This window comes from Desarmillaria tabescens, assembly GCF_030435595.1.
Source record: "Desarmillaria tabescens strain CCBAS 213 chromosome Unknown EV420scaffold_1, whole genome shotgun sequence".
NCBI classification, from domain to species: domain Eukaryota; kingdom Fungi; phylum Basidiomycota; class Agaricomycetes; order Agaricales; family Physalacriaceae; genus Desarmillaria; species Desarmillaria tabescens.
This window is the reverse complement of record NW_026848300.1, coordinates 508,015-526,822: the sequence shown is the minus strand read 5'-3', so window position 1 is coordinate 526,822 and position 18,808 is coordinate 508,015. Positions and strand designations below refer to the sequence as shown.

General features: G+C 47.3%; 9 protein-coding genes across 9 annotated transcripts; 5 read left to right on the top strand and 4 right to left on the bottom strand.

The window, feature by feature from the left end:
• Positions 1-181: 181 nt before the first annotated feature.
• EV420DRAFT_1658635 (MFS general substrate transporter) lies at positions 182-2,930 on the top strand (the record flags this gene model as incomplete). Its single annotated transcript, XM_060478884.1, has 20 exons — positions 182-385; positions 445-497; positions 552-559; positions 616-627; positions 678-690; positions 745-784; positions 834-915; positions 966-996; positions 1,052-1,135; positions 1,187-1,258; positions 1,313-1,336; positions 1,394-1,430; positions 1,490-1,539; positions 1,590-1,608; positions 1,657-1,882; positions 1,934-1,974; positions 2,028-2,290; positions 2,342-2,428; positions 2,486-2,551; positions 2,605-2,930. 20 exons carry the CDS (start codon positions 182-184, stop codon positions 2,774-2,776), a joined length of 1,584 nt encoding a protein of 527 aa, XP_060338980.1. The 3' UTR covers positions 2,777-2,930.
• Positions 2,931-3,936: 1,006 nt separating this feature from the next.
• EV420DRAFT_1633611 (MFS general substrate transporter) lies at positions 3,937-6,531 on the top strand (the record flags this gene model as incomplete). Its single annotated transcript, XM_060476211.1, has 19 exons — positions 3,937-4,140; positions 4,200-4,252; positions 4,307-4,314; positions 4,371-4,382; positions 4,433-4,445; positions 4,497-4,536; positions 4,586-4,667; positions 4,718-4,748; positions 4,941-5,012; positions 5,067-5,090; positions 5,148-5,184; positions 5,244-5,293; positions 5,344-5,362; positions 5,413-5,638; positions 5,689-5,729; positions 5,783-6,045; positions 6,094-6,172; positions 6,227-6,306; positions 6,360-6,531. 19 exons carry the CDS (start codon positions 3,937-3,939, stop codon positions 6,529-6,531), a joined length of 1,506 nt encoding a protein of 501 aa, XP_060338979.1.
• Positions 6,532-7,354: 823 nt separating this feature from the next.
• Positions 7,355-8,269, top strand: EV420DRAFT_1633610 (uncharacterized protein; the record flags this gene model as incomplete). Its single annotated transcript, XM_060476210.1, has 5 exons — positions 7,355-7,420; positions 7,475-7,615; positions 7,676-7,773; positions 7,826-7,906; positions 7,957-8,269. The coding sequence occupies 5 exons, from the start codon at positions 7,355-7,357 to the stop codon at positions 8,267-8,269; spliced, it is 699 nt and encodes a 232-aa protein (XP_060338978.1).
• A 131-nt stretch (positions 8,270-8,400) lies between these two features.
• On the top strand, positions 8,401-10,002 carry EV420DRAFT_1492918 (MoaB/Mog domain-containing protein). The gene is made up of 6 exons (XM_060470759.1): positions 8,401-8,756; positions 8,815-8,895; positions 8,950-8,988; positions 9,036-9,312; positions 9,366-9,505; positions 9,556-10,002. The coding sequence occupies exons 1-6, from the start codon at positions 8,509-8,511 to the stop codon at positions 9,872-9,874; spliced, it is 1,104 nt and encodes a 367-aa protein (XP_060338977.1). The 5' UTR covers positions 8,401-8,508; the 3' UTR covers positions 9,875-10,002.
• Positions 10,003-10,037: 35 nt separating this feature from the next.
• EV420DRAFT_1492916 (uncharacterized protein) lies at positions 10,038-11,693 on the top strand. The gene is made up of 7 exons (XM_060470758.1): positions 10,038-10,172; positions 10,224-10,461; positions 10,520-10,579; positions 10,634-10,668; positions 10,721-10,792; positions 10,842-11,491; positions 11,555-11,693. Exons 2-6 carry the CDS (start codon positions 10,240-10,242, stop codon positions 11,212-11,214), a joined length of 762 nt encoding a protein of 253 aa, XP_060338976.1. The 5' UTR covers positions 10,038-10,172; positions 10,224-10,239; the 3' UTR covers positions 11,215-11,491; positions 11,555-11,693.
• Positions 11,421-12,133, bottom strand: EV420DRAFT_1633607 (uncharacterized protein; the record flags this gene model as incomplete). The annotated part of the gene is made up of 4 exons (XM_060476209.1): positions 11,421-11,489; positions 11,553-11,693; positions 11,754-12,014; positions 12,083-12,133. 4 exons carry the CDS (start codon positions 12,131-12,133, stop codon positions 11,421-11,423), a joined length of 522 nt encoding a protein of 173 aa, XP_060338975.1.
• Positions 12,134-12,228: 95 nt separating this feature from the next.
• Positions 12,229-13,990, bottom strand: EV420DRAFT_11810 (Di-copper centre-containing protein). The gene is made up of 10 exons (XM_060466231.1): positions 13,710-13,990; positions 13,566-13,659; positions 13,483-13,517; positions 13,303-13,420; positions 12,923-13,248; positions 12,839-12,873; positions 12,718-12,788; positions 12,640-12,665; positions 12,445-12,582; positions 12,229-12,392 (listed from the first exon to the last, which is right to left on the bottom strand). Exons 1-10 carry the CDS (start codon positions 13,884-13,886, stop codon positions 12,291-12,293), a joined length of 1,122 nt encoding a protein of 373 aa, XP_060338974.1. The 5' UTR covers positions 13,887-13,990; the 3' UTR covers positions 12,229-12,290.
• A 62-nt stretch (positions 13,991-14,052) lies between these two features.
• Positions 14,053-14,681, bottom strand: EV420DRAFT_11898 (uncharacterized protein). The gene has a single exon (XM_060466286.1). It carries the CDS (start codon positions 14,512-14,514, stop codon positions 14,152-14,154), a length of 363 nt encoding a protein of 120 aa, XP_060338973.1. The 5' UTR covers positions 14,515-14,681; the 3' UTR covers positions 14,053-14,151.
• Positions 14,682-16,234: 1,553 nt separating this feature from the next.
• Positions 16,235-18,646, bottom strand: EV420DRAFT_1633604 (WD40 repeat-like protein; the record flags this gene model as incomplete). The annotated part of the gene is made up of 8 exons (XM_060476208.1): positions 16,235-16,283; positions 16,329-16,397; positions 16,450-16,528; positions 16,582-16,768; positions 16,817-17,036; positions 17,084-17,479; positions 17,531-17,972; positions 18,031-18,646. The coding sequence occupies 8 exons, from the start codon at positions 18,644-18,646 to the stop codon at positions 16,235-16,237; spliced, it is 2,058 nt and encodes a 685-aa protein (XP_060338972.1).
• Positions 18,647-18,808: the final 162 nt, after the last annotated feature.

Sequence of the window (18,808 nt, the reverse complement as noted above, 5' to 3'; positions counted from 1 at the left end):
CCCCAGGTTCAGATAGATAAGGCCATCCCCATGACCTAATAGAATGATTTGGTTCGCTGCGTCCTTCTAGTGGGAAGATCACCTGTCCGATGGCAATGACAAAATGGAGTCCCATCCGTGTATAAAAAGGATGCCGCACGAACATCTGATTGTCCAGTCTTCTTCCACCAATTTCCTCATCATGTCGAAAGGCAAGGCCCAAGTCGATATCGAGAGACGCTCTATTATCGAAGAGAACCCGAACAAGGAAGGGACTGCGCATCAAAATGCTCTAGGACCTGTTCCGAAGAGGAGCTTGAAGCAGTTCTTATCGCCATTGGACTCTGCATATGCTGCTGCTGTGAACGCGGACGCAGAGACGGTGGAATTTACGCCCGAAGAAGACGTGAGCACTTTTTGCCTTTCGTTCTTAGCTCCGCGTGTGGTACTGAACTTCTCATACAGTACAAAGTAAAGAGGAAGATCGATAACAGGGTATTACCTTTGGTGATATGTAGGTAAGTCGTTCTAACGTGCCTACGTCGGTCATTTGCTGATCCTATTGTTTTCAGTTATGTTTGTAAGTGGCGCTCTGAGAATCTCGAACAAGTTATTAAACACCATGTTATCTGACAGTCAATCAATTCGGTACGTCGACGTTATATCGCGAAGAAGTTGCACAGCTGACTCATAAGTAGATCGCACGAATATGTAACTGCCCGTTTTTCTTTCTACGCATGGTACCATCTCATGAAGCGCTTCCAGCGGAAATGCCCATGTTCTTGACGAGTTTAATGACAATTTTGTAAGGATGATTGCTTTATTTCCTCGATTTCGATCTTATCTTCTTCCAGGGTATCACGACCAACGCAAAATGGACGCTAGCACTTAGTATATTCTACGTGGGCTACTGTCTCCTTGAGATGCCTGCGAATGGTACGTGTAGAACCTTCTGATATGAATCCTATAGCTTACACCATCACCAGTCTTCCAACGCCACATCGGAGCTAATAGATTGTGCGTGCCTTGATCTCACTACATCCAACTAACCCCTCAATTGCGTATATCTTAGTTTCTTCTTGTCCTTGACATGGTGGGGGATCGCGTCTCTGTCGTTCATTTACGCCAAAGGATACGGAGGTTTAATGGTACTAAGGTAAGCGCAACTTTCGGTGTAGCGCAGCGTAGGACTTAACACTATCGTAAGGGTTCTTCTCGGAATCGGAGAAGCGGGATATTACGCTGGCATGATCTACTATCTGTCATTTTGGTACAGACGGTAAGCGATGTTCCAAGAACATGCGCAATCATTTTGACTGAACATGGCCGGTAGGCATGAACTCGCCATGCGTATTAGGTGAATGAGATCCCTGTTGTTCCTTAGATTCGACTTGCTCATCAAACCTCTCGGTAGCCTCTGTATGACTGGAACCTTTCCCGGTGCTATCGGGGTCCGTTGGCTAGCTTGAGCATCCGACTTGTATTTTTTTAACAAGTATTGCTTATACAGGGTCTCATAGCATTTGGCCTCGTCCGAGCGCATACTTCTGTGCTAAAAGGGTAAGTGTGACCGTTCTTCTCACAACATCGACTTAATCTCTACTCTCAAGATGGCAATTCCTCTTTCTTGTACGCGTCTCTCCATCGGTTTCGAAAGTTTGACTCACTTGGTGGTAGATTGAAGCTATTCCCACAATCATCATGGCTTCCATGATTTTGTTCTTCCTCCCTTCTTTCCCTTTCTCGTCAACATTCTTGACAGCCCGGGAGCGAGCCATTGCCCAAGCTCGTTTGAATCGCGATCACAAACCTCAATCTCATGGCGGTATGACTGGATGGCAAGGCTTCAAGAATGTGATCTTGGATGTCAATTCCTGGTTATTCATGTTGATTTATGCTAGCTGTAAGTTTAACAGCAGTGTCTTCATGCTCTGGGGTTGATTTATGGTGATAGTCAATGTCGGAGTTGCTACTATTTCGTACTTCCTGCCCACGGTATGCATCTACGAATTTTGCGCCATTAGGCAAATCCTAACCTATCAGATCAGTTAATTAAAGGCCTCGGCTTTTCTTCCATCAATGCTCAAGGGATGACCGTCGCTCCCTACCTTGTTGGCTGGTTCATGGTATTCTTCCAAGCATGGCATAGTGATCGTACACGGGACCGAGGCTGGCACATCATGCTGTCATGCGCCATATCTTTAATTGGCTACATCATCCTCGCGACTTCTGTGCAAAAGAGCATTGGGGCAGCGTATTTCGCTCTGTTCCTTGTCGTAGGTGGGAATTACAGCTTGTTCCCTCTTGTCATGTGAGTATTCTCTGCGCGGTGTAGTCTATTGTGCACTGACGGTATATGCAGGAGTTGGGCCGCTAATGCCTTCTCTCCAACATCCAAGAGAGGTGTCGGGACAGCTTTTATAGTGTCAATCTCAAACTGCGTGTCAATGTACGCTTCCTTCTCCATTATCCTTCAAGACGGCTTCTAAAAGATTTCTCAATACAGTGCTTCACCTCAAATTTATTTCGACGATGACGATAACTACCGAAAAGGCCATGCCATATCAGCCGCGTCAGTACCACTATCTCAAACTAATCAATTTACTGACATTCCACCTCTTCTAGCTGTCTGTTCGTGTCCTTCATGACAGCGTTCATTCTACGTACCCGTCTTTCGACGCTGAACAAGAGGAATGCGAAGAAATTACAGGAAACGTCGGCGGAGGAGAAGGTACTAGAAGACGGTCCGGCAGGAGAGATTCCGGATACTGATCCTCGATATGTCTTCATGACTTGAAGAGTACGCAAAGGGTCAATGGATGTTCTTATGTACTGCAGTAAACTCGATGCAAAAAATTATACGGCCGTCCGATAACCTTTTTCCGACGAGACCTCCACGAGGTTCAACAGTTATACGTAGACCATCAATTCCCTTATTTCTAAACCCCCAGGTTCAAACAGATAAGGCCATTAGGACCCTGTTTATGCTCCTAGAGGTCAGGGCAAAAGTTCGGACACATTTTGACCAAAAGTTGAGGGTATGTTTTGCGTTTTCGCTCTAATTGTCCTAATTCGCGCAGAACAAGTGCCCAAATCTGTGTCAATAAAATTTAAACTCCGAAAAATCGGGACAAATCCTGCCCTAACCTCTGGGAGCATAATCGGGGGTCCCGTTTCTTTCTTGGTCTGTCGCTCTTACACTCTCCCCAGACAGAGTGGTTCATTTAGAGCTTATTACTCTGACTCCTTTTTTTTTGATTCTATATATTATTGTGCATTGGGGAGAACCCCATGTCGCGACATTGGTCTATCTACTGGAGGCTCCTCCTCCACCCTTCAGTCTCCGAGTCGAAAGCCCTGCAGACAGGGGCTATTCCCCCTGCAGTTCGGGTATCCTCACTCGTTTTTGACGAGGACTGCACTTCACTCGATTCTAAGCCCTCTGTATTGCACTGGCTCAGACTCTCTTTTATATAGCCTTTTAACGGTACTCGCGCAATAATCGCTCGCACTCAGGACGGGGTCGCGTCTCGGCTAAGTTCGTATGAACTGAGACCCTGCATTCACGGCGGATTTCACGCAGACGACCAAGGCAACTAGACTAACCAAACCTGTCAGAATTCTGTCCAGAATGTCAGCAAATACGATGTCCAGTCACTCTAGTCACTCTAGAAGTAGACAGGGCAAATTTCTGCCTTTAAACGCTGTTACAAGGTCATAAATGTTAACAATTGTTGACATACCCACTTGGACCCCTCGTGTTTGGAACCGGTTTCAAACATGCTATAAACCATGCTATAAACACGATGTTTAAAGCACCAACGACTATAAAACTTCCTTCCTTCCTCCTTTCCGACATTTCTCACGGAACCCTAGACAGAATGGAGTCCCTTCCGTGTATAAAGGGTGCCGCACGAATATCTGATTGTCCAGTCTTCTTCCACCAATTTCCTCATCATGTCGAAAGGCAAGGCCCAAGTCGATATCGAGAGACGCTCTATTATCGAAGAGAACCCGAACAAGGAAGGGACTGCGCATCAAAATGCTCTAGGACCTGTTCCGAAGAGGAGCTTGAAGCAGTTCTTATCGCCATTGGACTCTGCATATGCTGCTGCTGTGAACGCGGACGCAGAGACGGTGGAATTTACGCCCGAAGAAGACGTGAGCACTTTTTGCCTTTCGTTCTTAGCTCCGCGTGTGGTGCTGAACTTCTCATACAGTACAAAGTAAAGAGGAAGATCGATAACAGGGTATTGCCTTTGGTGATATGCAGGTAAGTCGTTCTAACGTGCCGACGTCGTTCATTCGCTGATGCTGTGGTTTTCAGTTATGTTTGTAAGTGGCGCTCTGAGAGTCCCGAATGTATTATTAAACACCATGTTATTTGATAGTCAATCAATTCGGTACGTCGACGTTATATCACAAAGAAATTGTGAGCTTGACTCGTAAACAGATCGCACTAATATGTAACTACCCGTTCCTCTTACGCGTAGTACCATCTCATCAAGCTCTTCCAGCGGAAATGCTCATGTCCTTGATGAATTTAATCGCAATTTTGTACAGAAGACTGTTTTCTTTCCTCGATGTCAATCTTACCTTCTTCCAGGGTATCACGACCAACGCTAAATGGACGTTAGCACTTAGTATATTCTATGTGGGCTACTGTCTCCTCGAGATGCCCGCGAACGGTAAGCGCGGAACCTTCTGATAAGCATCCTATATCTTACACCATCATCAGTCTTCCAACGCCACATCGGAGCGAATAGATTGTACGTGCTCCGGTCTCATTACATCCTGCTACTTAATTGCGTATATCCTAGTTTCTTCTTGTCCTTGACATGGTGAGGGATCGCGGCTCTGTCGTTCATTTACGCCAAAGGATACGGAGGTTTAATGGTACTAAGGTAAACGCTACTTCCGGTGTAGTGCAGGATGCGGCATGGGACTTATACCATCTCAAGGATTCTTCTCGGAATCGGAGAAGCTGGATACTACGCTGGCATGATCTACTATCTGTCGTTTTGGTACAAGGGGTAAGTGACGTTCCGAGAACATGTGTTATCATTTTGACTGAACTTGGCCGGTAGTCATGAACTCGCCATGCGTATCAGGTAAATGAGATCTTCTTTGTTCTCCAGATTCGACTTGCTTATCGTATCTTTCGATAGTATTTGTATGACTGGAACATTTTCGGGTGCTATCGGGGTTCGTTGACTGGCTTGAGCATCTGGCTTGCGCTGTTTTAACAAATAATGTTTATACAGGGTCTCATAGCATTTGGCCTCGTTCGAGCACATACCTCTGTTCTAAAAGGGTGAGTGCGGCTGCTTATCTTACAACGCCAATCTAATCTCTACTCTCAAGATGGCAATTCCTCTTTCTTGTATGTCGTTTCTCTATCCGTTTCGAAACGTTGACTGACTTGGGGGATAGATTGAAGCCATACCCACCATTATCATGGCTTCCATGATTTTGTTCTTCCTCCCTTCTTTCCCTTTCTCGTCAACATTCTTGACAGCCCGGGAGCGGGCCATTGCCCAAGCTCGTTTGAATCGCGATCACAAACCTCAATCTCACGGCGGCATGACTGGATGGCAAGGCTTCAAGAATGTGATCTTGGATATCAATTCCTGGTTATTTATGTTAATCTATGCTAGCTGTAAGTTCGCCATCAGTATGCTTATGCTTTAGAACTGATTATGACAATAGTCAACGTCGGAGTTGCTACTATTTCGTACTTCCTGCCCACGGTATGCATCTACGAATTCTGCGCCATTAGGCAAATCCTAACCTATCAGATCAGTTAATTAAAGGCCTCGGCTTTTCTTCCATCAATGCTCAAGGGATGACCGTCGCTCCCTACCTTGTTGGCTGGTTCATGGTATTCTTCCAAGCATGGCATAGTGATCGTACACGGGACCGAGGCTGGCACATCATGCTGTCATGCGCCATATCTTTAATTGGCTACATCATCCTCGCGACTTCTGTGCAAAAAAGCATTGGAGCAGTGTATTTCGCTCTGTTCCTTGTTGTAGGTGGAAACTACAGCTTGTTCCCTCTCGTGATGTAAGTTTTCTATGCAAGAAGCGTATTGTTTACTGACGGTATATACAGGAGTTGGGCCGCTAATGCTTTCTCTCCAACATCGAAGAGAGGTGTCGGGACGGCTTTCATAGTGTCAATCTCAAATTGCGTATCAATTTACGCTTCCTTCTCCATCATCGTTCAAGGTGACAGTTACTAAAAGATTTCTGTATACAGTGTCTCACCTCAAATTTATTTTGACGATGACGATAACTACCGAAAAGGCCACACCATATCAGCCGCGTCAGTATCGCTATCTCAAACTAATCAATTTACTGACATTCCACCTCTTCTAGCTGTCTGTTCGTGTCCTTCATGACAGCGTTCATTCTACGTACCCGTCTTTCGACGCTGAACAAGAGGAATGCGAAGAAATTACAGGAAATGTCGGCGGAGGAGAAGGAACTAGAAGAAGGACCGGCAGGAGAGATTCCGGATACTGATCCTAGATATGTCTTCATGACTTAAGAGTACGCAAAGGGTCGATGGATGCTCTGGACCTTGGGTAACTCGGGTGTGAGTGTAGTGATTATTATTAAAAATCATCAAAGGGAATAAAGGTGGATGGTACTCGCATCTCAGTGAATGTCGAATAGCTATAGATCGAAAATCTGGTTTTCTATTGCAAGGCTTGGATGGTCTTCTACTTATCGGACTTCGGACCGCACTCGAAATTAAAACTGAAGAACGGCTGACAAATCGCCTCGCTTGCACCTCGCCTCGATTCCAGACTTATCGTGACCCTTCAGCGGATCTGTATGGCTCAAATATCTTGTCTTTCCATGCAATTTTGACGTTATCTGTGTATCATGCTGGATGTTTGCCAGCCATTTTTCTTTAAGGAGCTTGGCAAACTTACTGTCCCGGACATTTACTTGGTCTCTTGGTTCTCAGCTCTGCTTTATTAACTCACCTCTGGCTTGGGTCTTAATGGTACCGGTTTCGGGACGGCTCGTTGTTCCGCTTCTAGCCTCCCATGCAGATGACTACCAGCGCCAAAAATAATGAGAGGACGTTCTAAAATAGGTCCATGTAGCGATCGACCAGCAGGATGGTCATGTACCTGGCATAAGGTACCCGAAAGCCCCTCTGAAAAGGGTCCAAACGTCGATTTTTCCCCCTCCTGTTTTACTCTTCAACCTATACTTTGCAGAGGTTGCATCCTATTGTCTCTACGCGACTTCCCCCTACGCTCTCTCGAACCTTACGCTCTTTTTAACCCTCTCTTTCTGTGCTCGTTTGAATCTTTCCTTTCGAAAAGCTTCGCCCTACCCCTAAATTTCGCCCTCTAATGTTCTCCAAACCCTCAGTCTTCGTACTTTTCGGTCTCGCGACATCGGCGCTCGCCACGGTCTATGTACGTTCATTTTTTTTTGGAGATCGCATTCGTCTGATTTTTACCTGTTCGTAGATCACAGACCCGGTTGGTTCCACCGTCTGGAATGCAGGAGATACTGTCACCGTCTCCTGGCAAGACGACGGTGCCTCTCCGACGTTGGAAGAGTTTGGTGAAGCTAAATTCGCCATCGCAGTTGGAAATTCTTTGCAGCAAGTACGCAGAAGCGCAAGGATCGAGGAAAAGTTTGCTCTAACCCCCCTACCCGAATGATAGACAATCCTTCAAGTTATTGCTGAGAACGTCAATGTAGCCACTACTTCATCTCTGCAGTTCGTTCCATCTGCAAATGTTGGAGCTTCAAGCGACCAATAGTACGCGTATACTTTGCTGAGGCGCTGTTCTATCTCACAGAGTAATTTCCAGCTTCATTCGTGTCGATTCTAACAACCTTAAGGATGCAAACAACTCTCAATACCCTGCTCTCTCTTTCTCCGCCAAGTTCACGTAGGTGGTCTTTGAATTTTCCTGCATACACTTATAACATACTGTTATAGAATTGATGGAATGTCCGGCTCGTTCAACTCCTCTGTCCAAGCACAGATTGACGGCCAGTCGACCGCACCTTTCGCCGGTGCTTCGACGTCAGCCTCAGCCTCTGCGAGCCATTCCAGCGTCGCAACTGCAAGCACCACCAAGTCAGCTTCTGCTTCAACCACTGGCACCGTCAAGGCATCTTCTTCGGGGACTGCGACCCACAGCGGCAGTGCTGCGAGTGCTTCATCTACCGGGAACAGCGCTACGGCCAGCAACCCTAAGATATGGCTGTCTGTGGCGTTAGCAGCAGCATTGGGTCTTGTCGCCTGCTAATGGACCTTTCCCTATTGCGAGCATTGTTTCCAGTAATGTCTTAGCATTAAACGAGTTCCGTAATTGAATACATATTATTTGGATACCAGATCACCAATATGAAGCCGCGTCGGCGGGCGCCGAGTTATTGGGGGAAAGTCTGGGGTAAGGTTTTCCCATAACGTTCTATTACAATATGACCCCTTCGTTTCCACGTTCTCTCTTTCTTTCAATGCTACTAGGATAGTCCTGCATCCTCGATGCTGCCAGTACCTTTTCGAATACCAGCAAGCTCACCTTTCCGTCAAGCATACAAGAGCATCTTGGGGAAAGGACCCAGAGTACTACCCTGCACACGACAATCTCGCCACTTCATCGCCGTTATGCCAGCAAGAGAATCAAATAATACACCGCCCAAGGTCGATTTTGGTTTTGAGCTGTCGCCAATGCCGACGAATCCACTAGGAGAGGGAAAGTGCATTCGTACGGCGGCGGCGCTCATCATTGGGTGCGGCTTCTCACGGCCCTTTCTCTGTTTCATCTCTTACCGTTTCCGTTTCCTCCAGAGACGAGATCCTAAATGGCAAGACACTCGAGGCAAACTCGCACTTTTTTGCAAAGTACTGCTTTGAGCATGGCATTGAGCTGTGGGTGTCTGCGGCCATTGCTGCGTCGGAATTTGTTTCCTGAACTGATTTCAGGAAACGTATAGAGGTCATCGCAGACGACGAGGCTGAAATGTACGTGTATCGTGGCTCTCGGTGGGCGCTCCGCTGACGTCGCGCAGCATCGAAGCAAGCCAACGAATGGTGAAAAATTACGACTTTGTGGTCACCTCCGGGGGCATCGGACCAACTCACGACGACATCACCTATGCGTCACTTGCGAAGGCATTTGGACAAGGCCTAGCTCACCACACGGAGACGCTGCGACGATTGGACGAAATGAACAAGCACCGACCATGGATATCATCGCAGACGAAATTGCAGAGAGAAGCTACGCAACGAATGGCCCTATTTCCCGAGCGCGCAGAAGTGATCTTTGTAGGGAGCGATATATGGGTGGTATGCTTTCACTTTTATGCTGCCGTCGTCGTATGTCTTACCATCGAACAAAGCCTGTCGTCCGCCTCGAAGGCAAATTATGCATATTCCCAGGGATACCTAAGCTGTTCCAAATCATGCTCACTCAACTTACCCAGTTTTTACCCCTGCCTCCGCCAAGCGAACGGCCTCTCAGGATCCAGATTTTCACAGAGTACGTCGCCCAGCCATGCCGTTCTCCAATGCAACTGACATCCCGTCTAGCCGGCCAGAATCAATGATAGCTCCATATCTGACCACCCTTCAAGCACGACTGAAATCTTGTGGTATCCGAGTGGGCTCATATCCCGTCTTGGGCATCGGTGTGTTCGTCAGTCTCATTGGACGGCCCGTGTTTAACAGCCCCGAATGCATTACCAATGTGGTGAAGGAAGTAGAGAGGGAGATTGGCGGCAAGATATACAATGAGAAGCAGGTAGCAGAGAAGAAGAAGGAGGGCGCTATTTCCCCTCTGGTGGGTTCTAGGGCGGTGACCGCGACCAACTTTACTTGCACGACATCCCCCATAAAGGCCAAGATTTAACGACTTTTTGCTCTGTACCACTAAGATATCTGTCCTTGTACTTTTTTGTACTTTATAATTCTCCAGGCCCTGTATTAGACTCCTTGTATCGTTGGTACGGAATTATTACATCTTCATCTTGTTCTGCATGATTTTGTGTTGAGATAAGAGGTTGCTCAGGCTGATAAGATCGCAATCTAAGGCTCGTGGCAAACAAACAAAGCTTCATTCAAGCAACCATCACGCAGGCGGCGTCAGGACCTCATTTTCTCCACATTTTTTCCTGCATGCTGTCGCCTTGAAAGCACGATAGATTTCGGTTTGCTTCACCTGTCACTCTTTTGCTCTTCACAGTCAACTTTCTTTCCAGCAAAACATCAAACATCATGTTTCCCTTTTCGGCCCTGGTTCTGGCGTCTATCGTTCTTGACTTCATTCTTCATACGAATGCTGCTTTGTCAGTTCGCAGCCTCTATGTGATTGAGCCCAACAGTGGTTCTTCCTGCCACGGCGGCCAGAATTGCACGGTCGAGTGGCTCGACGATGGTACCTGGCCACTGTTGTCGTCTTTTGGAGTTAGTACTGTCGGTCTGTATACCGGGACTCAGGTATGCCCCATATAATGCGGAATGTGGAAATTTTCTAAATAATCTATCGCGTATCCAGCAACTTGTACAAACTCTCGACCCGGTAGATACGTCTGCGACTCACTCTCTTACATTCACGGTGCGCGGTGTCTTCGCGTGTTTTCCCCCAAATTCCCTAACCAAATTTCTGTAGCCTATCCCAGAGGCGGGCCCTAACTCGGATACCTAGTTTGTTACCATACCTTCCTGCATGATATCATGCTAACAAATTCGTCTACAGCTATATCTGTTTCACTTCCACCTCCGTCTTTGATAACGGAACAGCCGTGATGGCCTTCTCTCCGTTTTTTCAGTAAGTGTATACCCTTTTCATCTACACACTGTATTAAACTTCCTCGTAGACTCGATCAGATGACAGGTTCCTTCACGACACCTTGGGAATCAGCTACAGCAAGTATTGCCATCCCAACATCTTTGACGCAAACAAGTGCAGATTCGACCAGTGAACTGTCGACCATCATAGTTGGGACGCTGTCAACATCTTTACCTCCTCTGACCTCTTTGTCTGCGACATCCCCCGCCACTTCTTCCTCTTCGATCACCACGTCGAGAATGTCGACGTCTTCAGCACCACAATCTACTTCGACGTCTGCATCTGCAGCTGCTAGTACTCAATCCGGAACTGCCAATGGCGCACTTTCCCGCACCAATGCAGTATCCCCGCTGATCATGGGCGTCCTTTCGTTATGCTACTTCATTGTCTGTGTTTTGTAATGTACATTTTCCGATACCCACTTTCTTGGTCCTTGTTTTCAGATATCTTTATTACATGCGATACCATTTCTTTCTCGCATATTCAACCGTTCAGTGTCCTGGTTTTGTATATATAGTAATAGTACATGATTTCTTGGTTTTACTTCTGCATCCCATTAGAATATGGACACGACGATACGACCAAAGTACTCACCAAATCATATGGACTAGAGCGTCTTGATCTTTCTTCGATATCCTAACAATGGCGCGATGTAGTATCCGAACAATATCAGGAACTGTTCAAATATCCAAGTCAACACTTCAAAGTCTCTCGAAGTCTTGCATGGGGCTTGACTTACAGCTTTCTCGAGCCAACGGATACCTCCCGGAAGCGAAGGGATTACGTCCCCGTGATAACAGTTATGCATGATGTCAAAAAAGTTAGTACTCAAAGCGCCGTCTGCCGCCATGTTTCTGAAGAAGAGTTGTTTCATCGAGTCCTGCATTTCATTGGTTAGCCATCATTCTGCCATTACCGTCCGAAATTTTAAATCACGAACGTCAGGAACTGTCCTCTCCAAGATAACACAATTACCGACGCTCTTGAGCGCATGCGGAATTCCTCTCTCAATCTTTTGTTCACCATCCTCCGGGCCGTACACTTGGATTTCTGATCCGCGAGTGATTTGCAACTTTCCTTCGACGACGAGCATGTATTCATCGTGCTTTTCGTGCCAGTGTAAAGGAATGGAAAGCTCCTCGTCACCTGGTACACCTGAGGCAGAAATACGTGTCTCATACTTGTCGTCCTTCAAGAAGGTCTGTTTCAGAGCGAGAATCAGAATAGACTGGCATCATAGTAATGAAGGGGGTCCATTGAAATGCTTACGACAGTGATGCCTTTACCGATGGTAATCATTTCTGGGAGTTCGGCTGCCATGGTTGTGGTTGTTGGTGAACAGTCTCAAGAATAACGGTACGCTTCAAACGGGCACCTTAGACCCAGACATGAGACATTTCGCACGCGACGTCCTATTTCGATTATACTGAACTAAGTTTGAATCCGTTCCTAATAAATAAATAAAAATCGAATGAGACTACTCCTCATAAACATAGCAGAGTGCCCCAGCTGTAGTGCTCAAGTAATCCTCAATAACCCATTCATCATATATGCCTTCACCGGTGACGACAGATTGGGGCTGAAGTTTGTAATCAACAAGGCGATACTTGAACGGTGATAAGGAAACGTACCGTGAGGGCAGGTGGGCCTCCGTTCGGATTCGCCAAATACATGGCACGGGTATCAACACGTTGAACAGAACCACCTTTGAAAGCGTTCTTGTTAGCGGGACTTTTGTTCTGCCAGTCATACCAGACTTTGTCGACAGTCTAAGAATGGAAATGTGCGTCATGTGTCGGCATATAATGGTCAGGATTGACACTTACGGTATGATGGAGGAAGAATAGCGGCTCTAGGTGGAATATTAGTACGAGACCGACGTATACATTGAAACTGGACTATACCATTTGGAGCCCAAAGCGGTCCCGGTTGGCAACTCGCGGGAGCGCTTGCGGGGCAATTACCAGCCATATCCCTGTGAATAGGCTCAGGTGATGATAGTGACGTCAATCAAGATGCACTTACCCTCCCGTCATTTCATGGACGCTGGCATGAGCAGCCTTCCAAAAATAGTCAATAAGGAAACTCGCTGAGAAAAAAATCCCCTACCTCCCAATCTTCAAAGGAGAATTGGAATCCTACGTAGTCTCCTTCACTACCGTTCACTAGTTCCTGGATCTTGTCGGCGGTGAAAGATATGTTCGCCATCTGACTAGGGTCTAAAATAACATTCAAGCCGGCAAATTGGTCGGACAACCAAGGCCGCAAGGTGTAGTTGCGACGCAGACCATGTGGAGAGGGATAGGCGAGGTCAAAATCATACGAGAAGCCGCCATCACGAACAAGATAATCATCTTCAGGACCTCCCCAACCTCCGAGTCCGCTTTTGAGATCGGGCTCAGCGAAAATAGTCGCTCCTTCGAAATCTGCCGCATCTACAAGGGGTATCACAAGATGAGATTTGAAACTTGGCAGCAAAGATTTCCTACCGCGCGTCCAGTCCCAGTACGGCATAGTCCCAGAAAATCCACACATCTCTCTGAGCGATTCTTCCACAGAGTGCATATACCACCGATGCCAGGGTAGGAAGAGACCAGTAAAATGGATCTGTCACGTAGGGGTTAAGGGGTCGGGACGCGCTGCAGCATCGAAATATGAGCTCGTCTTACCTTGAAGTTCATGTCCATGTGGATGTAAGAGATATCTTGGCGGGATTTAGTTGATTTGCGCATGGTATAATTGAGGCACGTACCGTCCCAATACGAACTGTTCTCGTTCACGGGTGGTATGTTATCAGGTTTGACAGTAGGGCTGAACTTTGGACTGTGAGGCTTGTGAGCCAAACACTGAAAAATGGGGATTAGCTCTGTCCTTGTCTATGCTCGCAAGACCTCACCTTGATGGAGGAAATCCAGTCGGCCTTTTCGTCGTCAGTGAGAGACCGCCATTCTTTCCTGACAGCAGGATTGCTGCAATTGTTGTGTTCACTGTCGCGGGCACCGACTTTTTCGCTACTGCTTGCAGATGCAAACGCGGCGAGAAGGGAAAGGGCACCCAAGAAAGACAGCTTCATGATACTTGAGTCTTGGGCCACTGAATGTTTTCTTCTTCTCAAAGCTGGCCAATTTTATACGCGATGATACGGCGGATATGCGGATTGGTCCCTCGATATCCACGCAAAAATCCTTGACTATGCGTGGCGCAGGAAGACCTTTTGGCAAAGAGCCACTCCGAAATCCCTGTCAGTAAATGAATGTCCCTGTATTAGATCGTAGACGAAACCTCGGGAGATTCCCACGTGCATTTCGAAAGACCTATACAAACTCAAATTTAACTGTTCACCAAAGTTTTATTATGTAGTTGGTTACTTGACAAAAGGCAGGCGCACCATGAGAAAATGACGCGTGTGATAGGTCTGTAATGCTGACAGACACGCTTAAAAAATATATGTGTGCCTGTAAGACAAACCCCGCGGATAAAATTCCGGAACAACAATGCGGATCATCCCAGAAAAAAGAGATGATATTAGCGTGCGTCGTGGACTTCGTAAAGACACTATACCCTTTCTCCCCTGCCGTATCCTTCAGGAGCGACGATCGCGTCAAGTAGAATGTACGAACACTATGCAGTTGTAACAGTAGCACTGCCTGGCAAAGGCTACCTGTTTCGCGACCGAGAGATCCTTTCGCGGCCACGATCATCTATCAATTTGGCTGTCGAAGTAAAATTAAATGGTAAGTATCAGGATACTACCGAAACACGAGAAGCATGTCTGTAAAAAGTAGCTTCCGTATCCAAAATAGTCCTCCGAGGTAAAGGGTTCCTGAGGCCAACAATCAGAGGGTTGCAGCGAAAATAGCGCTACCATTCCTGATACGCCAGAGACATAAAGAGAAGTATCCCCTGTTTCGTTGCCCATAGCTCGTGTAAAAATCCCAGGCACGTCAAAGAAGCTTTACGAGGCTTTACGTTGTTAACATAACATCGCTACCGAAGCGGTGATTCAGCGTAAAAGGAGCTTTCTCTTCGACCGACTACCGGGTTCGCATGTGCAGAAAGCGATTCCCTGTAAGTTTCCGGCAAAAGTACCCCATTAACATGTTGGCATGGCTAGACAAACACGAGTGCCGATAACGGGAGAGAACGTTCCATTCGAACCGGGTCCATACGTCGGACCAACCAATCAAATCGGTGGAATATGGAACCAGTTGACCTCGCAGCCAATTCCACTGAACCGCAAGGCTTGCCTTTGCAATGCATCTGTCAATTCTGGCTTCCGAGTTCTCCCGCGGCAGATCCATAAAGTACCTCAGGTAATTACACGGCAAGTCACGAAGGTTCTCGACGCCGATATGAAGGACCTCGTCCTGATGAAATGCCTCTGGAACGGAAAACTGGGGACCCAAGTCGTAGCAATGGTGACGTGAAGAAGGAAAGATTCGGACCGGCCTCAGTCGGCCCGCACCCCACACGAATTCACATAGCCCCTATTTCTCTTCTTTAATGTCTTTCAAATACCCCGGAACTATCTTATATCTTCCCTCTAATCGTCCCGTTTACCCTCCATCACATCTTTTACGATGACTGCCACTATCGCGACTATGCCCCAGGAACCTCAGCCTGAATCTATAACCCTGCCTGAACATATGGTTTGTGCGAGTATCGTGTGACCGTACCATTGAATACTGAACCTCTGATAGAACACTCACGTTAACGACGACCAGCTGCAGGCAGTCAGCATAGGTCTGCATCACCTTATTCAGGCAGCCAGCGACTACTCTATCTCCCTCGATGATATTCAACTCACGTCAGTCCATCGTTTCTATTGAATACTCCCATCAGCTGAACAATTTCGACATCACAGATTATCTCTGCAACCCATGCGCCTGACAAACGCTACGAGTAGCCCTGATACACCTCTTTCGTACCCAGATGGCTACGCCGCCGGTGGGCCACTTCCTGTCACAAAACGGGAGGCTTTCGCTCTAACTGGTTAGCATCTGTCATCTTGCTACCTGTGCTGTATGAATTGATTTGTTGCTTAGGCGCTCAATGTGCGGAGGCATCTGAGGCTCTCGGCTTGAAAGATATTCCATCTGATGAACGAGGTCAAGTTACCCAATTCCTGACATACATGGGGTTGTTTGGGGTATGAATAATCTATGATGTAGTCGTGTACCTGGTTTAATATGCAAAGTCTCGATCGTGGCCTCCGTTACGGCTTTCCGTTCTCCGCTCTCGAATATTGAACGATGCGATAACTCTCAGCACCCCCGGGAAGCTCCGTCGCCAAGTGAGAGATTAGACTCCGCTGCAACGCACTCGTAATATCCAAAGAAGCAAGTGTGTATGTTCCTATTACGAGGTACAAGATGGACATATATATACAGGGTATACAACAGTTGATGATTTACAAAAATACTAATAGTTCCTAGAGAAGATGGTAGAAAATAAAACAGATGTAATATCCCTGTTGTACAAAATGAATAACTTATATGAGCGTGTGCGGCCTTACATAAATAACTCGGCACCATCTAGGCCTTCTGAGAAATCCAAAACAACGATTCGTTGATCATGGGAGGTACTGTCCAAAAGTGTTAGACCCACAACAAACAACCGACTATGAGGAGACACACCTAACGATTCTCGATACGTCAAATTTGACATCGAATATGTGACTTGTATGACTCTGTTTGAACTCTCGCAACATTTTGCCTGTCGGAAAATTAGCTCTCCGTGATAGGGTATGTCACCCACAGAAGACGTACCAGTGCCCACATCCCACACTCTCACACTCTTATCATAGCTGGCACTCACTAATCTCCTGCTCCGAGGATCAAAAGCCAGCGCCCTGACAAGAGCATCATGCCCAACCAAGGTAGTCAAGCACTCCCCAGATGTAGCCGACCAAACTTTGATCCTGCAGTCATTCGACCCAGATATTATAAGGTCGTCCTGCCAAACCGTCAGAGAATAGTAAATGAAGCAGTGAAATAACTCAACCTTGAACTCGATACATGCCAATCCCCGGTCGTGCCCCTCCAAGGTCCTCAGTCGTTCTCCCTTTGCTATGTCCCACAGGATCATCTTTCCGTCGCCACTAGCACTGACCAATTTGCCACCTTCGAGGCATACGGCATTGACAGGGCCTTCATGACCACGAAGAGTTCGATACAATTCCAGCGTGTCACGGTGCCATACACGGATGACGGTGTCCTTCGAACTACGAGAACATTAAGAACGGCGTGATAAGAAGCGAAGCCGACGTACCAGCTAACAATCCAGTTAGCATCCACTCTCAAATCCAACACACCACCACCATGACCTCTCAACACAGTCTTAATGCGTGCTTGAACTTCAATGTCTTCATCGGTATCGTCAAAATGTCGTGAACGGCTTGTTTTCGCGATCCAAACATCCCAAACGCACACGGTACAGTCACTAGAACCTGAGTACAGCACCCCATTTCGACCGTCATTCTCCCAGAAGAACTTCAAACATAGAACACTTCCTCGGTGACCGTCGACAACATCGCCGGTGTTGCCACCGAATGTCCCTAAACATCTTCCCGTCTTTAACGACCACATCTTGATGGTGCGATCGCGAGACCCGGTAATGATATGTTGCTGTCCCGAAGCCGTACGGCACAATTCAAGACAATAGACGCTACCGATATTAAAGATAAGCGCGAAGGCTAAAACTTAGAAGATCACAAACCTGTCATTGTGGCCTGTCAATTTCATGATCTTGGGCTCCCATGGTAGGTGATTAGAATGATTCGGACGTGGTAGTGCACCCCAGCGGCGTTCGAGTTCTAGGCGCTCTTGATATAGATGACGATAATTGATGGTACCCGACGCCGTATGTATTCTTCGTGTCCAATGGTTGGCGTACTGCAAGTTCTTTCCCTCAAGGAACCTCTTTGGGCATTCCAGATTGCCCCAGCGTGAGGTAAAGAATGCACGCCAAACACTGTTGTCGTTGGCAAGGCGTCGCCACGTCTGTGAGACTGCTAAACATGTGATGATCGCGTGCAACCCATCCTCGTGTGACGGATAATGGTCTTGTAGCGACGCTGATGAGGGAAGGCGAGAAGGGATTAATGCAAGCATTGACAGAACTTGCAAAGAAAGTTCAGGGGGAAGGAGCGAGAGAATATCTGATATTCATAGGATATCAGAGAGGACAGTCTTGGGATTTTTTGGAAGGACACATACCAATTCCAGTCACTACCCTAGCTCTAGAAGCATTGATGAATCCCCAGGGATGTTCAACAGCGATGAAGCAGGCCTCATCGTCCACATCGATGAGTTCTCCCTCGTCACCATCTAAAGGTGGCAAGTCCAAGAAATTGATAGAATCATCGTAGTAGTCATGATCACGATACATTCTTTTCCCTTTGAAACGACCGAAGGATGCCGTTGAATAAGAAGTAAACTTAGCGTGACGGCCTGAGCCGCTCAGAGCGGGCCGGGAAGGAGATAAGATGGTTTTGGTCGGCGACGCTATGAGAACGTCCCACAAACGCGGAAGCAAGGACTTAAATGAGCCATTCGACGGCGAGGCATCTGAGCACGAGATAAATGGAGATGAAGATGAAGAGTGAAAATGGCTAGTAAGTGCAGGCGATGAATGGATAGCACGACGCCCGAAGGATCCTATGCTCTTATACGGGGACCTGCTATACTCCCAGTAGAGGTGATCACTATCGCTGGATGCCTCGTCCTCTCCAATGAAGGAGAAACCAGAGGTGCTGGGGGAGGGTGACGAGGGCCTGGGGTGGTACACCGATGCTCGCCGTGACGTAGATGGGGTGGTCATCGAGTTGGACATCGACCAGTGAACGACAAGATAGCAGAGAAGACCTGCTCTGGGTGAAATATCGGCGTCGAGAACGTCGGTTCGACGTTGGAGACGGTGGTGGTAGTGGACACTACGACGACCACAAGACAACAAGTAGTGGCGGTCCGTCTCGTGATCGGCCAAATAATGACG

Bases quoted from the DNA above. Each gene is read 5' to 3' on its own strand.
- EV420DRAFT_1492918 (XM_060470759.1), top strand. From the start codon at position 8,509: ATGCTGCCAGTACCTTTTCGAATACCAGCAAGCTCACCTTTCCGTCAA. The intron at 8,757-8,814 runs GTGCGGCTTCTC...CGTTTCCTCCAG, and splicing joins GCGGCGGCGCTCATCATTGG to AGACGAGATCCTAAATGGCA. The intron at 9,506-9,555 runs GTACGTCGCCCA...CATCCCGTCTAG, and splicing joins AGGATCCAGATTTTCACAGA to CCGGCCAGAATCAATGATAG.
- EV420DRAFT_11898 (XM_060466286.1), bottom strand. From the start codon at position 14,514: ATGATCGTGGCCGCGAAAGGATCTCTCGGTCGCGAAACAGGTAGCCTT.
- EV420DRAFT_1492916 (XM_060470758.1), top strand. From the start codon at position 10,240: ATGTTTCCCTTTTCGGCCCTGGTTCTGGCGTCTATCGTTCTTGACTTC. The intron at 10,462-10,519 runs GTATGCCCCATA...TCGCGTATCCAG, and splicing joins GTCTGTATACCGGGACTCAG to CAACTTGTACAAACTCTCGA. The intron at 10,793-10,841 runs GTAAGTGTATAC...ACTTCCTCGTAG, and splicing joins GCCTTCTCTCCGTTTTTTCA to ACTCGATCAGATGACAGGTT.
- EV420DRAFT_11810 (XM_060466231.1), bottom strand. From the start codon at position 13,886: ATGAAGCTGTCTTTCTTGGGTGCCCTTTCCCTTCTCGCCGCGTTTGCA. The intron at 13,660-13,709 runs GTGAGGTCTTGC...CCCATTTTTCAG, and splicing joins ACTGGATTTCCTCCATCAAG to TGTTTGGCTCACAAGCCTCA. The intron at 12,666-12,717 runs GTATAGTCCAGT...TATTCCACCTAG, and splicing joins ACCGCTTTGGGCTCCAAATG to AGCCGCTATTCTTCCTCCAT.